Source organism: Athene noctua, chromosome 23 (assembly GCF_965140245.1).
Source record: "Athene noctua chromosome 23, bAthNoc1.hap1.1, whole genome shotgun sequence".
NCBI lineage: Eukaryota > Metazoa > Chordata > Aves > Strigiformes > Strigidae > Athene > Athene noctua.
Genome location: NC_134059.1, coordinates 6,918,108 through 6,938,063, shown reverse-complemented (window position 1 = coordinate 6,938,063; position 19,956 = coordinate 6,918,108). Strand labels below are relative to the sequence as shown.

At 53.5% G+C, this 19,956-nt stretch overlaps 1 protein-coding gene across 1 annotated transcript; it reads right to left on the bottom strand.

Annotated features, from left to right (window-relative positions):
* Positions 1–124: 124 nt before the first annotated feature.
* RASSF5 (Ras association domain family member 5) lies at positions 125–19,223 on the bottom strand. The gene is made up of 5 exons (XM_074925212.1): positions 18,765–19,223; positions 7,145–7,258; positions 5,303–5,600; positions 4,805–4,920; positions 125–3,665 (listed from the first exon to the last, which is right to left on the bottom strand). The coding sequence occupies exons 1-5, from the start codon at positions 18,882–18,884 to the stop codon at positions 3,513–3,515; spliced, it is 801 nt and encodes a 266-aa protein (XP_074781313.1). The 5' UTR covers positions 18,885–19,223; the 3' UTR covers positions 125–3,512.
* Positions 19,224–19,956: the final 733 nt, after the last annotated feature.

Below are 19,956 nucleotides of genomic sequence, written 5' to 3'. Positions count from 1 at the left end.
GGTGCACTGTTTTTCTGTCTGCGGTGGTTTTTGGCTAGTTCAACATTCTTGCTTTGCATCTCTTAGCAAAGGCATGGTAATAGAACCTCCACTGGAGTGTAAGCAGAGTGCTGGGACAGTCCGGCGTGTTCTGCCATAGACTGTGGAGAGCAGAAGTAAAACCCATTTTCTTCTAGGTTTTATCCTTTTAAACATTGCCAGGTATTAATATCAGACATTTCAGCACTGAGAATGAACTCTATTAGCTGGATTTTTATGGTTTATATTAATTTTATATATAAATACATTTTAACATGACATTAACTGTAATTTATCACAGGTAGAACCGGGTCACAGTTCTGTCAGATCAGCTAAAATATTAAGATTAATGGAACGCTTTGGTCAGGTTTCACAGGGATAGATGTTCTGTACCTCTTTAGCTGAATCTTAAAACACTTCACAGTAGGGTTAAGAAGTTTAAATTCACTTCTAGAAAAGATTCCTGTATTTTCCCTTTTAAACTTAATACATGAAAGTTCCATAGGAGGGCGCCAGAAAAAGAAGCTGAAGAGATTTGTTTGATTACTGACAGTTTTATTATCGTTGTCTTTTACACTGTCTACATATGAACAAGTAGTTTCAGAACCTTCGAAAAAGCTGAAAGTGAGACATTTTTTAAAAATGCCGTGGAATTACTAGGGAGTAGTAAAAATAAATTACAGCATTGCAAAAATGCATTTCACTTTGCCATAGAAGCTTTACTATTCCATTCTATACACATTATTTTACATGTTTTACAACAGACAGAAAAATAAATTCACACAAACCAGGCAAGACAATACACTAACCAAAGGCACTGCCAACAGTATTTTGCGCTTAAGGAAGGGGCCAACGCTTCTGTCCTGAACAGCTCAACTGACTGTTGAGAATTTGAGTTTCAAGATCTACCTGTTCTTCAAATGCCCCGTATCTTGGGAAAAAAAAAAAAAAAAAGAAAGAAACAGCCCTCCTCTTTGCAGGAGGGTTTCAGCAGCATTCACGGTAATTGCATAAGAAGCCATGCCTTCTACAAAATGTCAAAGACATGCTGGGTTCCGGGAGGGGAGGGGGAGACAGTCACCAAAAGTAGTAGAAAACAACAACAACAAAAAAAAGAAATCTTTACAACTTTTAGCCAGAACGAGAAGGGATTTAAAAAACAAGCATCTGGATCTTACTTCTCAGAACCAATGGCAGTTTTTACCGTGGTCTTCCTCTTGACCGAACAGAAGTATTTATACAGTGCTTCAAGACTCGCAGCACTAGATAAATGTTGATTTCAATTACTTCACAAGTGCATAGTGAAGTAATAAGTATTCTTGTAAATGGACAAACAGCCCCAAAGCATGAAAACTGCTGCTCCTGGGGCTGCCGTCACGCTGTTAAAGGTCATCTGGGTGTAGATACAGTACAGCTGGGAGGCCCGTCCTGCGCCGCGGGCCGGAGCCCTGTTACGCTGCTGACTAAAACACGAGCTGGCACTAAGCTTGCAGAAAGTGGCATTTATACAAACCGAGGGGCTCTAAGTGATGCAGTTACTCTCTTAGGGTTTATAAACAAATATACTCAAGTAGAAATCTGGGAGGGGGGGGAAATTAAAAAAAAAATAATTCCCAAGCAGTCACCTGCAGGAAAGAAACAAAATAGTTCCTTGTCCCTCTACAAAAGCTGCCTCATCACAACAGTACTTTGGGTAACTGAGGGGGGGGGACAGGAGTGACAAGGCCTCTTGACAAAAGCCCCTTCCAACTTCTTCCTTAGCCCAAATGCAGAGGTTTTACACTTAAGGAAAAAAAAAAAAAAAAAAAGGCACTGAGGTAAATTTTAGACTCCTCCACGTTGTCTCTGTGGTAACTGTTACCCAATAACCTGTTGCCTCCCTCCCCACTTCAGGCAGGTGGCATCACAGGAGCCTACAGCCAGCTCAGAGGGACACTTGTTGGGGCTCTGCCTGAGCCCGGCCAGTGGTAACGGTCCTTTTTCTCCTTACGCTTTGTTGCCGTGTCCTGTGTAAACAGAGGGAAGGCTGAACCCGGCTGTGCACGGCGTGCTGAGCACGGAGAGTAAACGTGGGGCCCATCCTCTCTCAGGCTGGCATCCCCGGGGCCTGCCTCGCCCTGCAGCCCCCCGCTGCCGGGCGTCAGCAAGGTCAAGGTCTCTGGGCAGAGTTACGGCGGCGACTGATGCTCCAGCTGAAGGATTTGTGTGAGGGATGCGCAGCGTGCGCATCAGAGATGGGGGAGCCCTGAGAGAGGGGGAGAGGGACTCGCTGTCCTCTCCTAGCTCCACGTAGAGAGCAGACCCTGGTAACCTTCCTGGACGTGCAGGCAGAGCACCGGTGGCGAGCGGGGAAGGGGGGGAAGGAGAACACGACACGGAGAGAGCAGCACAGGGAGGGAGAGGATGGTGTGTCCCGGGCAGGAGCGGTGGGAAGTGCAAGGAGGACTAGCAGGAGGAAGCACAGCATGAGAGCGGTGGCAGAGAGCATCTGAGGTTCGTGGTTCCCTCACCCTTCTGGGTGCTAAAGCTTCCCCACCAGGCTCTTGGTGCCACCCGACCTGTTCGGAGCTCAAAATCAGTTTGATTTGTGAGGGGGTTGGAGTTTTCCCAGGTTGGTCTGTTGGATATGTATTGCTAAATGTTCAATATCAAACCGTTGGACTATGCCCCATCATCTTCACACTTTTCAAACAGAATTTCTTAAAACACAGGTCCCGATTCCTACAGAGTAGAGAACTGGTAAAACACTGGCTAACTTAGCTAAGCATCGGGGGTATTTGCTTTAATTCACATCTGCTTTCAAAATGGGAAGTTAAATAGAAGCAAAATGGATGACTTTCCTAGAAATTAACATTACCAAGTTTCAATTAATACTTACTAACAGACTGTCTGGGTGTTGCAGCTGCCTTGGTGTCATAACTTTACATCTCCCTGGCTACCTTAGCCCTGAACAAGTCTATCCAGCACTGGTTACAGCTGCAATACCCACGTGGTTTGGTGCAACAACCTCCTCTGCTTTATCTTGAAGCTTCCTGTGCTCTACTTACGAAATGAGAACTCGGCCACATGGGCACAGGCAATGAGCCGCGGCCCCGCCGAACCAGAACGAGCAGGTCGCTGGGAGGAGTGTGAACAGCACGCGTGGCCCCGCTCAAAACGTTAACCAGTAGATGTTCCCCTCGGGTTTAACACTGAGCGTTTTCCACGAAGCTTCTCCATCTGATGGTACAGCTGAAAAGAGAACCAGCAGCTGTGGTTGGTTTGGTGACGGGCACAGTTTTAAAACAGGCTTCCCGTTCTTTGCCTGGCTCTCGTCCTGGGATAAGAGGTTTCAGAAGAAGAAAATGCAATATGTTCGTTTTATGGGTGCTGTGAGCCAGTCCTTAATGGAAGGATGAAAAGGGAGACTGACTACTATAAGGTGTCCTGAGAAGTGTCTTTTCATTTTAAAAACAGTATCTAGCTTAGTCTGATGCCCAGCACCTCCTGAAGGGTTATCCAGGCTTGCCTCTGGCTTCTTTCAAGGTCTGTTGCAGTCTCTGTTTAAACTTCTCATACTTCCTTTGCACTTGCTGGATTTTGTCCTTTTCTTCTTTGTCCAGTATCATCAAGAAGTTCTGTAGCTCTGGGATAGAGAACGCGTCCCACTGCAAAACCAGCAGAAACAGAGGGAAAATAAGCACACACCATTCACCATGCCGCATTTGTGTTTTGGTTTTTTTTTCCCCTGAATCTGCAAAGAGGAACGATAAAAGACATTTAAACTCATATCTGATTTCCAGGTAGCTTAATCTCGCAGTGTCGTGAGAGAGAGATGGGATAACGGGCTGCAGCGTAAAGGACCATCCCAGTCCTGAGCCCCCGAGAGTAGATGTAATACAAATCATCTTTACTTGGGTGAATTAAAGCTCCCACTGCAAGAGACAACACAGCTCCTTAAGGAACTGAAAAATACATGGGAGTAATTGATGCAGCATTCACCCATACTTCTTGTCACGCGGGGGGAGCGAGGTCCAGTGCTCTTTATTTGACTGTGACGTTATCAAAACTGAGCTTCGGTGAAGCTCTTGGCACCGGGGCTGCTCCGGCTGTCACCCACAACAGCGCTGGGGTGGCAGCGAGGAACGGGCAGGCTGCAGGCTGGGACTGGAATCACTCCATGAACGCTGAGTTATGTCTGCTGAGCACGGCGGGGGGGCCGGTGTCCCTCCCCGGCCACAGCCCCGCTCCGGGGGCACGGCCGGCACGACCCCGGCGGATGCAGCAGCTCCCAACATTTGCCTTCGTCGTGGTGGGGAGCACGACTGCAACCAAAAACTGACGGGGAATTTGCTACCCGAGCGTCCCTGGCTTCTGTTTAAATTAGTGGATTACTCATAGCAGTAATCTATTGGATCTAATTATTGAGGATTGACTCTGGGGTGGCGTTGCTTGGTTCTGTAAACAGATTACGGGTTGGCCATCAAAACCAGCCTCAGCATTTTCACAGCTCAAGTTTTCTTCAAAATCAACACAATTTAGGAGCGATAAATAACCAAATTTTTTTTTTTTTTTTTTTTAAAGTAAGGTACAAGCCGTCCATTCAGCTGGTTATTTAAGTTTGGAGAAAAACTGGTATCCCACTCTGTATTTTAGAAGGCAAACCCAGCCCCATTATCTTGCTTGCGGGACACCACTTCACCCTTGCGGGCTCTGCCGCACATCTCCCAGCTCTGCCACGCGGCCACGCGCTCCCCAACGCTGCTAACATCCACGTAAAAATCAAGGGAAAGAGTCACCCACATACCTCAACTTCCCCTGTTTCGTTTTCCTTCAGCACGAAACTGAGCACGTCTGTGTCAGGGCCCGCCAGCAGCCGGAGGTACAGGGGGTACTCGGTGAGAGGGAGCTTCTGGAAGAGCACTGCAAGGGGACAGCAGACACCCACGGTGAGATCTTGGCTGCCAGGGCAGAGGAAAGCTCAGGAGGTAGCTGGAGCGTGTAAAAGCAGTTCATGCTGCTCAGGATCACAGTGCAAGCAGCTGAGTCTCTCACACAGATCCGTAACGATCTCTGTTAGATCTTAGGTGGCTTCAGCCCCCCCTTCTGAAAACCAGTAATTCCCCATTAGCAGCATCACCTCCTGTGGAGGTTCGGGCATTTATTCAGCTGGAATTTAGACGCTGCCTGCCTGCCACACCACGAACTCCTAGAAGAACGCTTTGGGTATGCGTCTGCAACACAAAATAATAAACAAAACTGATCAGCCGTGGGAAAGCTGGTGGGTCGGGGGGCGTGAACTCACCTTGTCCATCTTTCCGCATCTCCTTGAAAAGTGCAAACTTCTGAGGATTATCCACGACCATGAATTTCTTCAGGAGCCCCTGGATCACCTCGCTCACCGTCGTCGTGCTGCTGATGTGGAGCTGCTTGATGGCATCCAGCGGCAAGTAGAAGGAGGTTCTCTTGTCCGTCATGTCGGCCAGGTTCACCTCCTTGAGGGCGTCGTAGATGGACTGTGGCCGGATCCCCGCCGGCACCGTCACGGGCCGGCGCAGTTTCAAATGCACTTTAATGAAACCTGTGTACGTGCCATCGTCGTTCTAAAGCGAAGGAGAGGGGGGAGTCAGGCTCCAGGGAGCCTTTCCAGTTCTTTACCCTCACTACGAGGGGCTTTCTGGTCTGCAGAGCTGCAGCCTGTGGGGTGACCGCAGGACTTTGTACCCCTCGGTACCGCCAGGAGTTGGGAGGGTTTCTTATTAATCACGTCAAAAGTAGCCAGTAATTTCAGGTTAGTCACTATTGATTTTCTCCTGTTCCTTCCACTCAGCAGTGACTCATCCCTTCCTCGTGTGCACGCGATCTTGTCTTATTTGAAACCAACACAGTTATGGGAACCTTTACATGTAATTTATAGTTGCACTTAAGCGAGGATTTGAAACCTCTGGGAAGGTCTCTACCCTCATGTTCAGCAGGATCTCCCAACTCTGTTCCTCACATTTTATTTCCTGCTTACGGGATTCTCTCATCTTCATGTAATAAAGCATCACTCAAGACCAACCTGTCTCATGACAGGTCCTTACCCTACCCTCAGTTCTGCAAAAATGCAGAAATCATGAGAAAAGCCTGGCTCTGTACAGTCCATCCATGGGTGCCAGGCAGGAACAAGCCAGGGGACCCCCCTCAGGTGCTGGGAGCACTGGCCTGGGGTGCCACCGACCGGCCACCGCCAGCAGCTGAGCCCAGTCGAGCCCCCAAGGCTGTACCAAGGCTCAAGATTTATCTTCACTAAGCCTCAAGCAAAGTAACTCGAGAATAAACATTTGGGTCTCGAATGACTCCTGTAAGTCAAGGGCTGGTAAAAATCAATGGGCGAGACATTCCAGCAGAAATTACTGCGCAGCCTTCACAAAGGAAATTGTTTTAAGATCTACTATTTTAATTAAACTTCAGGTTTATTTTCAGATGTTAGCAAGCACCAGGGAGTTACGAAGCTGCTGTTCTTGGAAGTTCTACAGTTTAATTATTTCACTCTTTAAGAATCTTTTCCCTCTTCTCTGTAAGATCCTGTGAAGTTTGTACCTTTGTGGTACTCCAGTTTGTTAAAGAGTTGATTTTCTTGTCTTCTCACCACGTATCATCAAGGCTTTGCTTACAGGTGGTGATAAGCAAGTCTGCAACAAAGCTTCAACATATAAAAGCATCCACTTTGGTTCTCAGACCTGTGCTTAAGCAAGCCTGGCAGTGGAGAGGAGAAAAGCATCTCTTTCTAGAAAGGCTTTGTGTTTCTAAATACACTTTGCGTTTCTAAATCCACTTTGGATTTAGAGTTTTACCGTGACTCATCCCTGCTAGAACAACGTGGGCTCATCTATTTGTGGCAAGTCATTCACAGCACAGGCTGGCCAGAGATTACTGTACCAGTGTTCCCAGTCGAGAAGGGATGGAGGCAGGGAAGGGTTATCTCGAACGCTAAGGAAACCCGAGCAGGAGAGAGCAGGAGAAAAAGCAGATGGGGTAAGGAGGACGGGAACATCTCAACAGCCACCAAGCCCTCTTGCCTCGGAGATGCCTCCCTAAGCCTGGCTCAGTTCAGAGCCCAGAGGAACCAGCATCACGTATTAGGTAAATAGAGCCCAATACATACCAGCTTCATCAACAGGCAGTTTGTAACTTTGGCATTGTATTTTTCAATTTTCTGTTTGATCTCCTGGACGGTCGGAGGCTCGGGTTTTTCTTCTTCTACTGTTTGTGTCACATTCTGAAATCAGAAGAGACAGGCTTTAGCTGGTTTATGTATTGGGTAACACTGCATCTGTTCAGCTCTACTTTTTCTTGGGAAACGCAGCAACAAAGAGGCTGCGCAGATCCTGAGCCCATGCTGAGCAGCGACGGCACAGGTGGGGATTGTCCCTAAGGCCAAGATGCTAAATGTGCAGGATGCCACGTCCTGCCCCAAAACACCTCTGTATGCCAGTAACGGGCAGTGGAGGGTAACACAAAACCCACTGGAGAGTGGGACACGGAGGCGCAGAGCAGTAAAGATGTCCCAGCACAAACCAGGGCAAAGAATCCAGCCTCTAACACTTCAGAAAAAAGCCACCTGCACCCACTGAGCGTTTCTTTGCTTTTTTGCAATGCAATTAAAAAAAAATCACATCCTATTTCTAGTACTCATGACTCTGCCTACCCAAGCCAGGCACCCCCTTAAAAACCAGCTTCCCGCAGGTTCACCCAGGCAGAACCTGAAGTTAAATCTCTGCTGGATTACTCCTCACTGCTCTTGTCCAAAGCTTTGGAAATTACAGCTCAGAGCAGTCAAATCACAGAAGCAGCAAGCTGGCTGCATGACTAACTAATCAGCCGCTGCAAACCCAGTCGAGGCATCCCAGTGTCAGAAACCGCTCAGCGTCCGCCCGCGCGTGGCTCGCCGGGAGGGCGACGGCTGCTGCTCCTCGCTCGGGTTTTGGGGAATTTCCTCTTGGGAGGCGAAGTCAGAGACTCGGCACGTAGGTGGGATTTACCTGCGGGTCACACATGGAAACGTCGCTAATGATTAACGGGAAAACACGATCCCATCGCGGAGAGGCAGCTTGTGGGAGTTTCCCAAACGCGACCCAGGGTTTGGAGCGTTTAAGCCGAAAGGCAATGACAGGGTTTGCAGAAAGTGCTGGAGCAGAGCCTGGCGCTGCTGGCAGCACGGGCTGAGCCACCTGGTCCAGGAGGATGCTGGCGGGGTCGGGGTGGCTGCCAGACCTGTGCTAGAGGGGAGCAAGACCACGGTGCCCATTACGGGTCACCTAAAATGGGAAAAGTCAAGTGCTTTCTGCAGAAAAGGGCCGTCTCTGGGATATGCTGGAGGGAAATGTGCAAACCACCGCGGAGCCCTGCCTGCCCCTGAGCCCCACCGCTCCTGCCGGGGCCCAGGGAGCCTCTGGCCACCAAGCCTCCCCGCTCCCAGCCCCCAAGGCTCGCAGCAAGGCTCGTCACCTTCCTCCAGGGACATGTGAGACAGGGAGAGAGCAGGAGCAGTGTCGGGGAGCCGGGAGGGCGGCTCTGACGAGGCACCAGGAACACGCAGCTGCAGATGGTTTTCTGCAGAGAAGGTCTGTAGCAGCCTCGAGCGACCTGCTCCCACCTCCCATCTGCCCAAGCACAGGCCCACGGACACCCTGGAAATGTCAGGATGTGATCCCTCCACCATCGTGCCTAGTGGGACGGCAGAGCCCAGGCACGCTCAGGCGCTGAAGGAACACAAGAACCAGTGTCCTCCCTTCCAAAACCTGCTGGAAGGCAGGAAAGGATGGGCCAGCACATACGGGCAGGGATTTTGTGTGTTCCCACCCTGAGTTCAAGTGTAGCCTCGGCTGCTGCAGAGCCCCTCGAGGCTCCTGGGGCTGTCCCTGGGTGCCGGTGCTTTGCCTGCACCATGCATGGGGGGCAAGGAGGGGAGGGAAACCCAGAGCACAAAGGTACCGAGCCACAGCCATGCCACTAGCATAGTGCTTCTGGGGACACCCCCCTGCATCCCCTCCCCAGCCCCTGAGGACTGTGTCAACAAGCCCAAAGCAGGTACATGGGACAAAAGCACCTGCTCACCTTCAGCATCTGTCTAGAAGAGCCTGTTGTGCGGTTAATGGCTCCTGTAATTGTGAGATGGAAGCGAGAACTCATGTGACCCTGAAGTAAATTCACATTCACATGCAGCCTAAGAAAATCTATTTTAAAAAATTAAATACAGGGAGCTAAACTAACCCAGGAGTCCTCCAGCTGCACAGTAAAGCCCAGCAGCCACCTTTGGGTCTCCTCAGGGGAAATAACCTGCTGCAAGGACAGGACTGTGCCGCCGGCACCGCGGGTCTCTGCGGGCTGCCTGCACTGAGGTACCGCAGCTGAACTCCTGCCCTGAGCACGTCTCCAGCCCAGGGACACCTCAAATCCAGGTGCCGGCTTCAAACCAGCAGCAAGAACGGCAGCCTGCAGCAAGACAGGCAGCTCATTTCTTTGTGTGATCGCTGGAGCTCTTCACCAGCTTCTTCAGCCGCCGGCAGCGGGACGTGGGTCATTCAAGAAGCCTCGATGACTTTATTGCCACAAGACCATTGGAAACTCCCTATACGAGGCTCATCTTGTGCTTCAAGGTTTGACACCACTGAGCTATCCACAGCCCTTCGGCGCGGGGATTTTCCAGCCAGGCAGGAGAGCAGGCCCCCTCTGACGCACAGGCTCCAGCATCCCACACCCAGACCTGCTGCCAACGAGCCCGCGTGTGTCCTGGACTGTGCTCAGCGGGCTGGATCTCACAGCACAGCGCTCTGCTGCCTTTCCATAACTCACCACTTTCCCCAGAGACAGGCTGGGAATACATTTCCCAGCACTGCCTGGAACAGCGAGCAGCACTCCCGTATTTTATGTGGGCTGGCTCAGAAGTTCACGTTAGCGGAGAGCAGAAAGCATGAAGGGATGCTCTATCACGGCCAGAACAAAACCTGTAACCTCCAAGAAGGACAAAAGAAAAGGAAAAAAGCAACTTTGGAAGCAAAGCCCATCTCTTCCCAGGCAGCCTCACAGCACATGAGACCAGGATGAGCAAGCTGTAACTAAGCCAGGATTGCCCCAGGCTACCCATGATATTTCTTTCAGGAGGAGAATCAGGCACAGGACAAACTGAAATCCTGGCTGCAATCTGGCAAGACAGCTACAGTCCTGAGACTCCAGAGCCCCAGATTTATTCGAGTGATTCCCAAGTGGAGAATTCACAATTTCTGCTTGAGACTGGCAAACAGTACGAGACCTCTCGAAACACCGTGACCCAAGGGAAGAGCACTGACATTGTCTTAGTCCCCTCCTTGTTTAGTGCCTTAAGAAAATAAAAGCAAAGCTCTCCTGGGGTATTTAAGAACTGCACATAAACATCCTCTTATCATAATGGCAATTTCAACTCCCCGAATTGTCAAAGTCCTTCACTGCAATCTATTGACTGCAATAGGTCTTACACGGCCCCACGCAGGTGCTGGGCTGGAGTGGGTGTATTTAAAAATAATGCCAAGGGTAGAGATTTTCAAAAGTAGCACTGGAGAAAAGAAAAAAAAAAAACAACAAAAAAACAAACCCAAAACCAAAACACTTCCCTTTAAGTTAACGGAAGATGTGCACTCAGAAACCCTCCACTTCCTCACGTCACCCATTTTGCAGTGCTGGAGACAGGCACAGCCCTGCTGCCACCCCCCAGGGCTGGCCCCCACCCCGACTGCGAAGCAAATAAGAACCAGGAGACCCCAGGGACTGTCCCCTCCTGCACGCAGAGAGACTCTTGTCGCTGCCAGGCCCGGCTGCCGCGGTGCTGTGTGCTCTGCTGCGCTCCGTCACGGCACAAACACGACCCCGTGCGCGCCAGCATCCACCCAGACACGCAGGGCTCAGGCCAGCCCTGGGGCTGCAATCTGCTTCTCCCCAACGAGGCAAATCTTCCCCTCCTGGGATGTTTCCAGCTGAGGAAAGCAGCTCGTGCCAGCAATTAAGTGCTTTCAGAGCAGCTCGTGGGCTGATGACGCCCGGTTTCCATGGAGGACGCCCAGTGCACCCAGGCCAGCGGGACTGGAGCGGTGTCAGTCCCGGGGGGCTCCTTCCTGCTCCAGGGACCCTCAATCACTGGCAGCAGGAGGGGCAGGAGCCTGGCTCAGGACCACGGCGCTGGTGGCACCACGTCCCTGCACAGCTCCATCCACAAACCACTGCCCAGCCCCCGGTGTCCTTCCTGCCTTCCCCACGCACTCATCCTGACAGAACAGAGCTGCCTGCTGGTCTCTGGGCTCGCTCAGCCCCCCGACTCCCCCAGCGCACCCCCATCCTCCTCCAGTCAGGCACAGGGTCAGCTGCGCTGCTGAGCTCTGCTGAGCGGCCTCCCCAGCGCTCCCACAGCGGCGGTGGGACCCTGCCGAGGCACCCAAAGCTGCCCTGGAGATGGGGTTTTGCTCCCGGGAGCTGGGATCAGCCGTGGGCTGGGATGGAGGGTGGCTTTGCCCCTCTCGCCCGCTGCTCCTGCCCCGGCAGCGCTGGGGGAGGCAGGAGGCAGCTCAGCTCCCGCCTGAGCGAAGCTTTTTTCCAAATCGTCGCCTTCCTCTGCCCATTCCTCAGCTTCTTGATGCTCAGCCCCTACCCTGGGAAAACATACCAGGAAAGAAACACTGCCCGTAATTCATTTATTTACCACATCTGTTCTGACTAAGCCAAAGCACCCACAGCCCCCAGGCTCCCACCGCACCCAGGAGCGTATCGGCAGCAGCCCCAGCTGGGGGCCAAGCCCCGAGAGCAGCACCTCTGCCACGCTGAGCCTTCCTCTGCGCCTGGAAGCGTGAGCCCCCCCGTGTCAGCACTGTCCCGAGGAAACGGGATTCCAACCCAACTCCGACAATTTACACGATCACGCGGCCCCAGCTACAGGCAACAGGTTGTTCTCTCCCCGTCCACGTGCAATTGTCATTGGAAAAGAAACCCTGCGTTGTGACAATTTGCCAAATACAGGTTTTAACGGCCATATTATGTTCCCTTAGGGTTATAATTCCACCCAGTGTGGAATTAATTTGCTTTTATGAAGCTCCCAGGGTCAGTGACAGATGGTTTAACCGTTTCCACTGCAGCACAATTTAAGGGAGGCAGAAAGCAACCACCCTGCACTGGAAAAAAAAAAAAACAGCGACCTCGCACAGGGCTCCCGGCGCTGCCGGCAGCTGTGACCCAGCCGCGGATCTACAGATGCGTCTCCGAAACAGCAGGCTGGGGGGCAGGGGGGGCGCATAAAGCAGCACGGGACTCCCAAGCCCCTCGTCCCTTACACCTGGTGCAAACACCACATCAGAAGTTGCCACTTGCATAGTGCCAATGTCTAAGTGGGCTGGAAACGTAGCGAGGCCAGTCCTTACACCCGCTCGGATTTTAAAAGAAAAACTGCAACGTGTCGTGAGAGTCAGCTGGACCAACGCTGCAACAAAACACGGCCAGCACCGCAAAAAAAGCTCTTCACTTCCACCCCAGGGGCGGCACAGGAGCAATCCTACTGCACCAGCCTCCCCCAGCTCACCTTTCTCCTAAACCCTTGGACTCGAGGGAATGAAAAACCGAATAATCTCTCTCTAGGCAGCAATGCCAGCACGGGGCCAACGAGCACAGCACACACAACAATGCCCGGACAAAACACGAGGGACGCGCTCCACGCAGGCCGAGTGCGGGGCCCCTGGAGCAGAGCTATCGCACACCCGAGCTGCTGTCCTGGCTCCGGCAGCTATTTCGGGCTGGGGGGGGCCCTGCGGGACCCCAGGGGAGCTCTGTGGGACCCCCAGGGCTCACCCCTTCACCGCTTCTTGCCATTCAGGTCAGTGGTGCTCAGGTACCGCTACACCATGAGCCCCCAGCACTGGCCACACCACCCCTCCCCAAACCCCTGCACACCCCATGGCTGGAGACTCTGCTTTTCTGTTTTACAGACCAAAACCCGTCAGCGAGCAGGGCCTGAGCCCGCCCAGCAGCACCAGCACACGGCCGGGGAAGCACTGGGAAGGGCGGCCACGGCCTGGGAGGAGAAGTGCTGCTCCTTCTGCCATGTACGATTAGATCAGCTACTTCTTGCTCTTCATGCATCTACCCAAACCTCTGGTTTTGCAAAGTTTCTGGTGCAGAATACGCAATTCTGACTGAAGGAAGAAAACCAGAAGCTATTAACCATAAACCGTTGCCACATTTCCTGTTGTAACAGGACAGGATGAAACAAGTTGTTAACAAAACAACAGCTCGGTGACTCTGCCTGCGCCTAAACCCTGGCAGCCACCACTGGACCTGCGGCTCTCCTGGCTGCAAACTGGGAAGGTGGGACATCACCCACCCTCGGGGATGGCCTGGCTGTGCAGCAGCACCCCACGACGTCTGTGAGCCAGCCTGCAAAACCAGTTCCCATCGCCCCCATCGTGCCACCCCCGCCCCGTGCAACTGGAAGGAAAGTGATGGCCAGACCGGAGCTGCCAGGATGCTTCTGCTGCCGTAAAAACCCGCTGCAGAACGCTGCATGGCCACAACTGCCAGAGCTTAACCTGCTGGCATCGCTTAAATTCAGCCGGCCAGGGGTTTACCAGCCCCTGTGAAACTGCTGTAAAAATAACCTGCAGACAGCTGTAGTCTGCAGTGAGACACAGGCACCCGTGGGCTGCACGGGACCGAGCGTGGCCACGCAGCCACGGTGGCCTGGGGCACAGAGGAGTGAGCGTGCCTGTGTCCTCCCCTGCCCGTCACAGCCTGCTGCAAATGGGCTCCCCTTCCATAACCTGCATTATTTCGCAATTCTAAGAAACATCCATTGTAAGAAAGGACTTGAGGCTCATCTGGCACTTGGGCTAATGCTCGGCAGGATAAAGGCTGCCCAGAACAAGCATCCTGGGAAGAGGGAGGCGGCTGCGACGCACAACAACGTCCATCGCCCGGGGCCTGGGCAGCTGCGGTCCCTGTTAGCCACACTGGCCGCCTCTGCAATCAGCCACTCATCGGTGAGCCGTGAGCGAGTGACAGGCTATTACAGGGGAGGTAAAAAAACCCATGGGCCATCACGATTACGGTGACATTCTCTCAAAAGAGCGATTCTAAGCCAAGAAAGGCAACAACAAAGCCTCTGTGACAAGTTTTTCTATTTATTGGATTGCAAGGATGCCAGGAGACACACTCCATGTCCAGCTGAAGAGCATCCTTCCTACAGCCTCTCGCCTTGCAGAAGCCAACCTCCAACTTAAAAACCTTTTTGAAGCCAGCAAAGGCAGCCGCCCCGCACCACGCCAGACCTCTCTGCTGGGAACAACGGCTCTAGGTGGGACTGGGAGCTTTCTGGCACCGCTGCAGCAGCGCAGAGGGGACGGTGCCCTCTCCCCACGCCTCCCCAGTTGGCACCAAGGAGCCGGCCCGTGGTGACAGCTTGGATGCACAGCTCTGGAGGTGGAAGACCACCGGCAGCTCATTAACCGTGGCTTTGCTAGTCATAAAACCAGACATGGAAAGGCTCTGTAGGTAGAAAGGCTGAGCATGCACTTCCACAGGGCACTCCTTGGAGCAAGGGCTGCTTCCTCAGCCCCAAACCAGCCTCAGAGACACTATCCCTGCCCCCTCACTCCCAGCCAATTTTCCTCACCAGCTATTTAGTTAATGAATTTGAACAGCAGAACGGTGGAGATGGATTTGGCCCAACATCACCACATTCTTGGCAACGACTGTCTTATCTAGAGGCAGGAGTGGCCAAGTCCTCCCTTGGTGTGCTTGGGCGCAGGTCCATCACCACTTACATCAGCAACGCTGTGACAATTTGCATTCCCCAAAACACAGCCTAAGCTCTGCCTTTGGCTCCTACGTTCAGATTGCAAGAGTATTTTGAAGACCTCATCCGAAGGACTTTTATGCCTCAGGGAATCAGTCCTCAATTCTTCTGCTTATTAAGGAAAGATTTGTCTTAAAACATCAGAAAACAAGGCCTGGAGAAGCATGTCTGAGTGCTGCTGGCTGGGGAGCTGTAGTTCAGAGGAGCATCACCAGCTCGTGCCCTGTGACCCCTACCACACCGCAGCACAGAGGACTGAAGAGAAATGTGAAGGCTTCAAATCTGAGCCAAAAACATGAGAACCAGTAGCTCAGAACTGTAAATGCAGCTGCAGCAGGGAGTGGAGGCGGCTGGGGGGCAGCGGGGCCAGGGCAGCACGGCACTGCCCGATCACGGTCACCGGAGAGCTGGGACATCTCTGCTCTCGCACAGCTCTTCATCCCCGCCAAACAGCCAGTGCCTCCCCCTTCCCTGCACAGTCCCAGGGCTCACAGCACTGTACGGGGAAAGGATCGACTGCTCAAGCATGGACAGGCAGGAGAGGAAGAATCATACAGCAGATTTGAAGGGAAAAAAAAACCAAAAAAAACTACTAAAAAAATACCCCCAAACCCTACATGTTTCACTCCCTTTGAGAAATTCAAATGAGATGCTGCCGTTTACTTCAGGGTTCAGAAGAAAAGGCAAGAGACAGAAGCGCAGTGCATCTCCAGAAAAGGGGAGAAGGATCACTGCTGCGTTTCAGAGAGGTTAGAGGCAAGTGAAGACGGGCTCGGTGTTTTGATTGCCATGGAGATTTCACTTAGAAACCGTTTCTCCTGCCACATCACTGCTCAGCAGCGAGAGCTGAGCAGGTTCTCCCAGGGAGCTGCATCTCAGGGGGGTCTGGGCTGGGCAGGACCCCATGGGTGCGCAGCCACGCCACTGTCTGGGTGTGCAGAGACCACCCCGGCGAGACCCTGTCCTGGGTCAAACCACCGCTGCGATGCCCTTGGCCACCCCAAGCTCATGTAACTCCCCGCCGGCCGCCTCCCCCAGAGCCCCCTCCCATGGTGGTCTCTGCTCGGAGCCCCGGAGCCACTGGCACACGGTTCCACAGCAACACCCCTCGCGCATCCCACTGCTGACACCTCCACCACGTCACAGCTTCCCTCCTCTTCAGCACAGATGGCTTTTTCCTGCTGGGTTACCCCAACTCGCCTTGCTCAGGGATCCCCAACCCAGGACCTGGTCCCATCACCCCCATCCCTGGAGGTTCCATCACCCCCATCCCTAGATCCCACCCTGGGTGAAACCACCTTCTTGGGTTTTCTATTCTTGGACAGAAACTTGCCCCTTTCTCCTCTAAGCCAGCTCCCCCGGCAGTCACTGATGCAGGACTTGAAGAGCAATTTTGCAGAGTTTTAAGCAATCACGCTTCAGGCAGAAGCCACTGAAGCCGTTCAGCTGAAGAGTCACGAAAACACCAAGGAACAGATCTCTGGGGATGAAGTCAGATCTGAGATCTAAATCAGTTCTTTGCTAACGCAGAGTGATTGTGCTGATGGTTCCGAAAATAAAAAGGAATTACAAAATTCCTAGAAAGAGACTCTTCAGACTAATACAGTTATTTCAATCAGAAAAATCATTTCTCTAATCACAGTGATCAAATTCCACTCTCTTATTTTTACATGGCAGGAGGCCTGTATGCCCCCTCCTACTCCACATACAAATTTCCTCTACAGAGATTTTTTCCTGAGTTTTTTAAGCCACACATCCCTAAGTTATCCGTATTTAGCTTATTCCTGCCCAGCACAGGGCATGCCCCGGGCTGCTGGCTGCAGCACTGACCACACTGTGCGTCCCGGGCTCGGGAATCATTCCTGGGCATCTGAGGACGGACAGATGTTGCCGTTCCCAAACACACCCAGCAGATTAACTCAGGTTTGGGTCCAAGCTGGTGTTTTGTGCCCATGGCCAGGAGCAGGTACCGTGCTTGGTGGGGAAAAGCCATGCTGCTGCCACACGCAGTTCTTGCGGCGGTGGAAACGTTCCACATTCAGTAACATCTCTCAAGAGCAATCAGATGCTGAGTAAAAAAGGGGGGACAGGGACTGAAGCAAAACGCAGGGGAGGTGTCCACCTTGGGGCTGTGCCTGTCCCCTGTCCCTCTGCTTTGCTGGCTGTCCCCTGGACACACGCTCTCCTCACTGCCCTCCTCTCACTGTTCAGCCCAGCCTCACCAGACCACCTCCTCTTCCTCCTCCTCCTCCTCCTCCTGACCGAGCTCCAGGGCCAGCTCCATCCAGAGTGAAAGTCCAGCCTCATGCTCCTGCAGGACCTGCACCCCCACCAGCATGTCATAAACCCCCCAAAACCTTCCCTCACAAGGCCTGAAGATGGTTTCCACCTCCAGCTGGAGAAATGTGAGGACCCACCTCCGCACAGACCCATTATGCAACATCCTTTGCTTGAGCAGCAAATTTTGTATGTGTGTGTTGGGTTTGGTTTTTTTTTTTTCCTCAGGCACAGGAACCATTTCATCCCCATAACACCAAACCCCCAAAAGGCTCCATCTTCTTCAGCAGCCACGAGGTCTGTCACCCACACCAGCCACATCCAGGTGAGGAGCTGGGCGAGCCGGGGCTGCAGCAGCCCCCGACCCCTCTGTGAGGGAAAGATCCCGAGCACGAACGTGATCAGGCTGATTTCGAAAGGCAGCTGAGGATCTGCAGTGCCCTGGCTCAAAAAGAACAGCGTTAAACCGGCGCGGGGTGCAGCGCCTATTGCACTAACACCGTGCTCTTTTACATCTCCTACACAGATGAATCATCAAATGACATTTAAAAACCAGCAGTACGTGTCGGTTAATCATAGCGAGAGGGAGCCGCTGGCTAACAGGGAATATCCCGTGTTAAACCCCAAGGGAGCATTTCTTCAAAGAAATTAAAATAAAATTGCCAGTTGAATGAAACTCCCGCCCCCCCCCCCCGAGCAAAGAAAACAGCCCAGGTCACCGGGAGAGCCCTCTGGACCCCACGCTGCGGGAAGCTGAACCCCAAAGCACCTGCTGAGGATTGCAGCTTGGCAGCAAATCGAGCAGAGCCCCAAGAGGAGCCCATCGGTGCTGATGGTTTACAGGGGGATTTCTAAGTGAAAAAGCTGCTCCCCGGGTCAGATCTCATCTCTCGGTGCCGCGGGGCTCTTGTTCCTGAGCAAAACCCCCACTTCCGCAGCAGCGCCTTCTCGCCTTCTCCTTTTATGCTCAGCTCTGGTTGGGGCCCCAGAGTTTATGATGGGGATGTTCTCGGTTGGTTGGTTGGGCTTTTTTTAATAAACACTTAAACATGAAGCAGCCTTGTCAGTGCTACTGATACAGAAATCTCATCCTGGGGTGAAACGCTGCCCAGCCAAGCGCTCTCCCCTTCTCCAAGGCAGGTACACAGGCACCCAAGTGCCCAGAAAAGGATCAGATTCATCACTGTGGTAATAAGTTCACAGATTAATTTAGTCCTGCAACTTTCCCCATCTCCTTATCCACCTCACAGGGTGCAATTTTCAGCAGTGGTGCCTATTCTGCGAGGCCAAACCACAGGTCCCCCCGACCAGCAGCCTGACCCATGGCCAGCAGGGTTGTTGCCTGTCCCCCTAAAGCTGAAAAAAACCACCTTTGGAGTCGGCTCCTCCACTATGGATCCCTCAGGAAGGGGCCAAGCCGGCACGCAAAAGGCTGAGGCATCTCTCAGAAAAATCTGCAGCAGTGCAGACCCCCTGCACGGGAGCGGGGAGCCTGCGAGGAGCAGCTCTGCCCTGACTCCAGCTGAAAGCTGATTTTGGCAGCACCTGCAGCCAAACGTGCAGGAACACCAACACCCCCCCCTTGGCCAGCACCCCCCCCCCTGCCCAGCAGAGCCCTTCTCGGTAGTTTTTAAGCTGTTACCTTGGCAGGGACCTTGCTCGGAGCGCTCCGGAAGAAAGAGGTTTTTGCTGTGAAAAAACAATCCTCGAGGTCTTCATCCAAGCTGCAGTACCCGCTGCTCATGCTGCTGCCGATGGTCATCGAAGCTCAGCAGAGGCGGGAGGCCGAGCGTGCCGGGGGCTCGCCGGGGGGCTCGGGGGGCCGGTGACCATCGGTGGTCCCCGCTCGGGCTCCCGCACCACCAGCGAGCCCGCTCTCACATCCTCAGCTCGCCGGTGCTTATCTGCAACAGCTCCTTCTGCTCATCCTCCAGAGCCAGCGGAGCTATTTCTCTCTGACAGGCAGCCGTGCCGGGTAACCCTTCCCTCTCCTCCTCCACCCGCCTCCCTGCGCAGCGGCGCTGGGGCAGCAGGGAAGGGGCAGAGCTGCCACTTTGCTCCGGCTCCTGGCGGGCGGCTCTGCTCCCCGCCCGCGGGCAGGTCCCCCGGCAGCATCGCCTCCCCCCGCGCAGCCCTCCCGCTTCCTCTTGCAGAATTTCTCACCCCGCTGCACCCCAGGGCCGAGGCGCTGGGCGCTGCCCAGTCCCTGAGCGCCCCCGGCGCCTCCTCCGCTCCCCAGAATGGCCGCGGCAGGGCGGCTTCTGGCTCCTTCCCTGGTAGCGCATCCTCCAGAGCTGCGGTTGCATCTGCTGCCTCAGGGAAGCAAATCCAGGCTGGACCCAGCCCGACCACGCTGCTGAAGGTGGGGGTGAGGATGTGGCCTCGGACCCTCCCTGGGGTGCCCGGAGCCGCTGGTCATCCCACTCCGGGAGGCAGCGGGCACCTCTCCGCTCCACAGCTCATTTTAGAGCAACGGGAGCTATTTCAGCAGCGCTGGCACCGGGCTGAGGCACCTTCGACTGCAGCCCAGGAACAAGCCGCTCAGCTCCTTGGTCCTATTTGCAAGAAACACTCTCTCCAGACCGATTAGAATGATGTGCTGGCCTTGGAAAGAGCCACAGAGCAACAGCAGCATCCCCGCTCCCCTCTCCCCCCCTCAGCCCTGCGGGAACCCAGCCTGGCACAGACCCGTCCCCAGAGCTGCCCCCTCTGTCCCCCTCTGCCCCGGCCCCTCCAGCGCTGCCACCACCCCGGTAGTACTCTGCATTTTACCCAGCAGCTTTTAAAGCAGCTGTGACCTTCCCCCTTGGTGAAGATCGCTGGTATTTGTGGAG

What these genes read in the sequence shown, in the direction of transcription:
- RASSF5 (XM_074925212.1), bottom strand. Translation starts at nt 18,884, where the DNA reads ATGACCATCGGCAGCAGCATGAGCAGCGGGTACTGCAGCTTGGATGAA. An exon ending in CGAGCAAGGTCCCTGCCAAG is followed by an intron (nt 7,259 to 18,764) that starts GTAACAGCTTAA and finishes TTCTGATTTCAG; the next exon opens with AATGTGACACAAACAGTAGA. An exon ending in GATGCGGAAAGATGGACAAG is followed by an intron (nt 4,921 to 5,302) that starts GTGAGTTCACGC and finishes GTCCCCTTGCAG; the next exon opens with TGCTCTTCCAGAAGCTCCCT.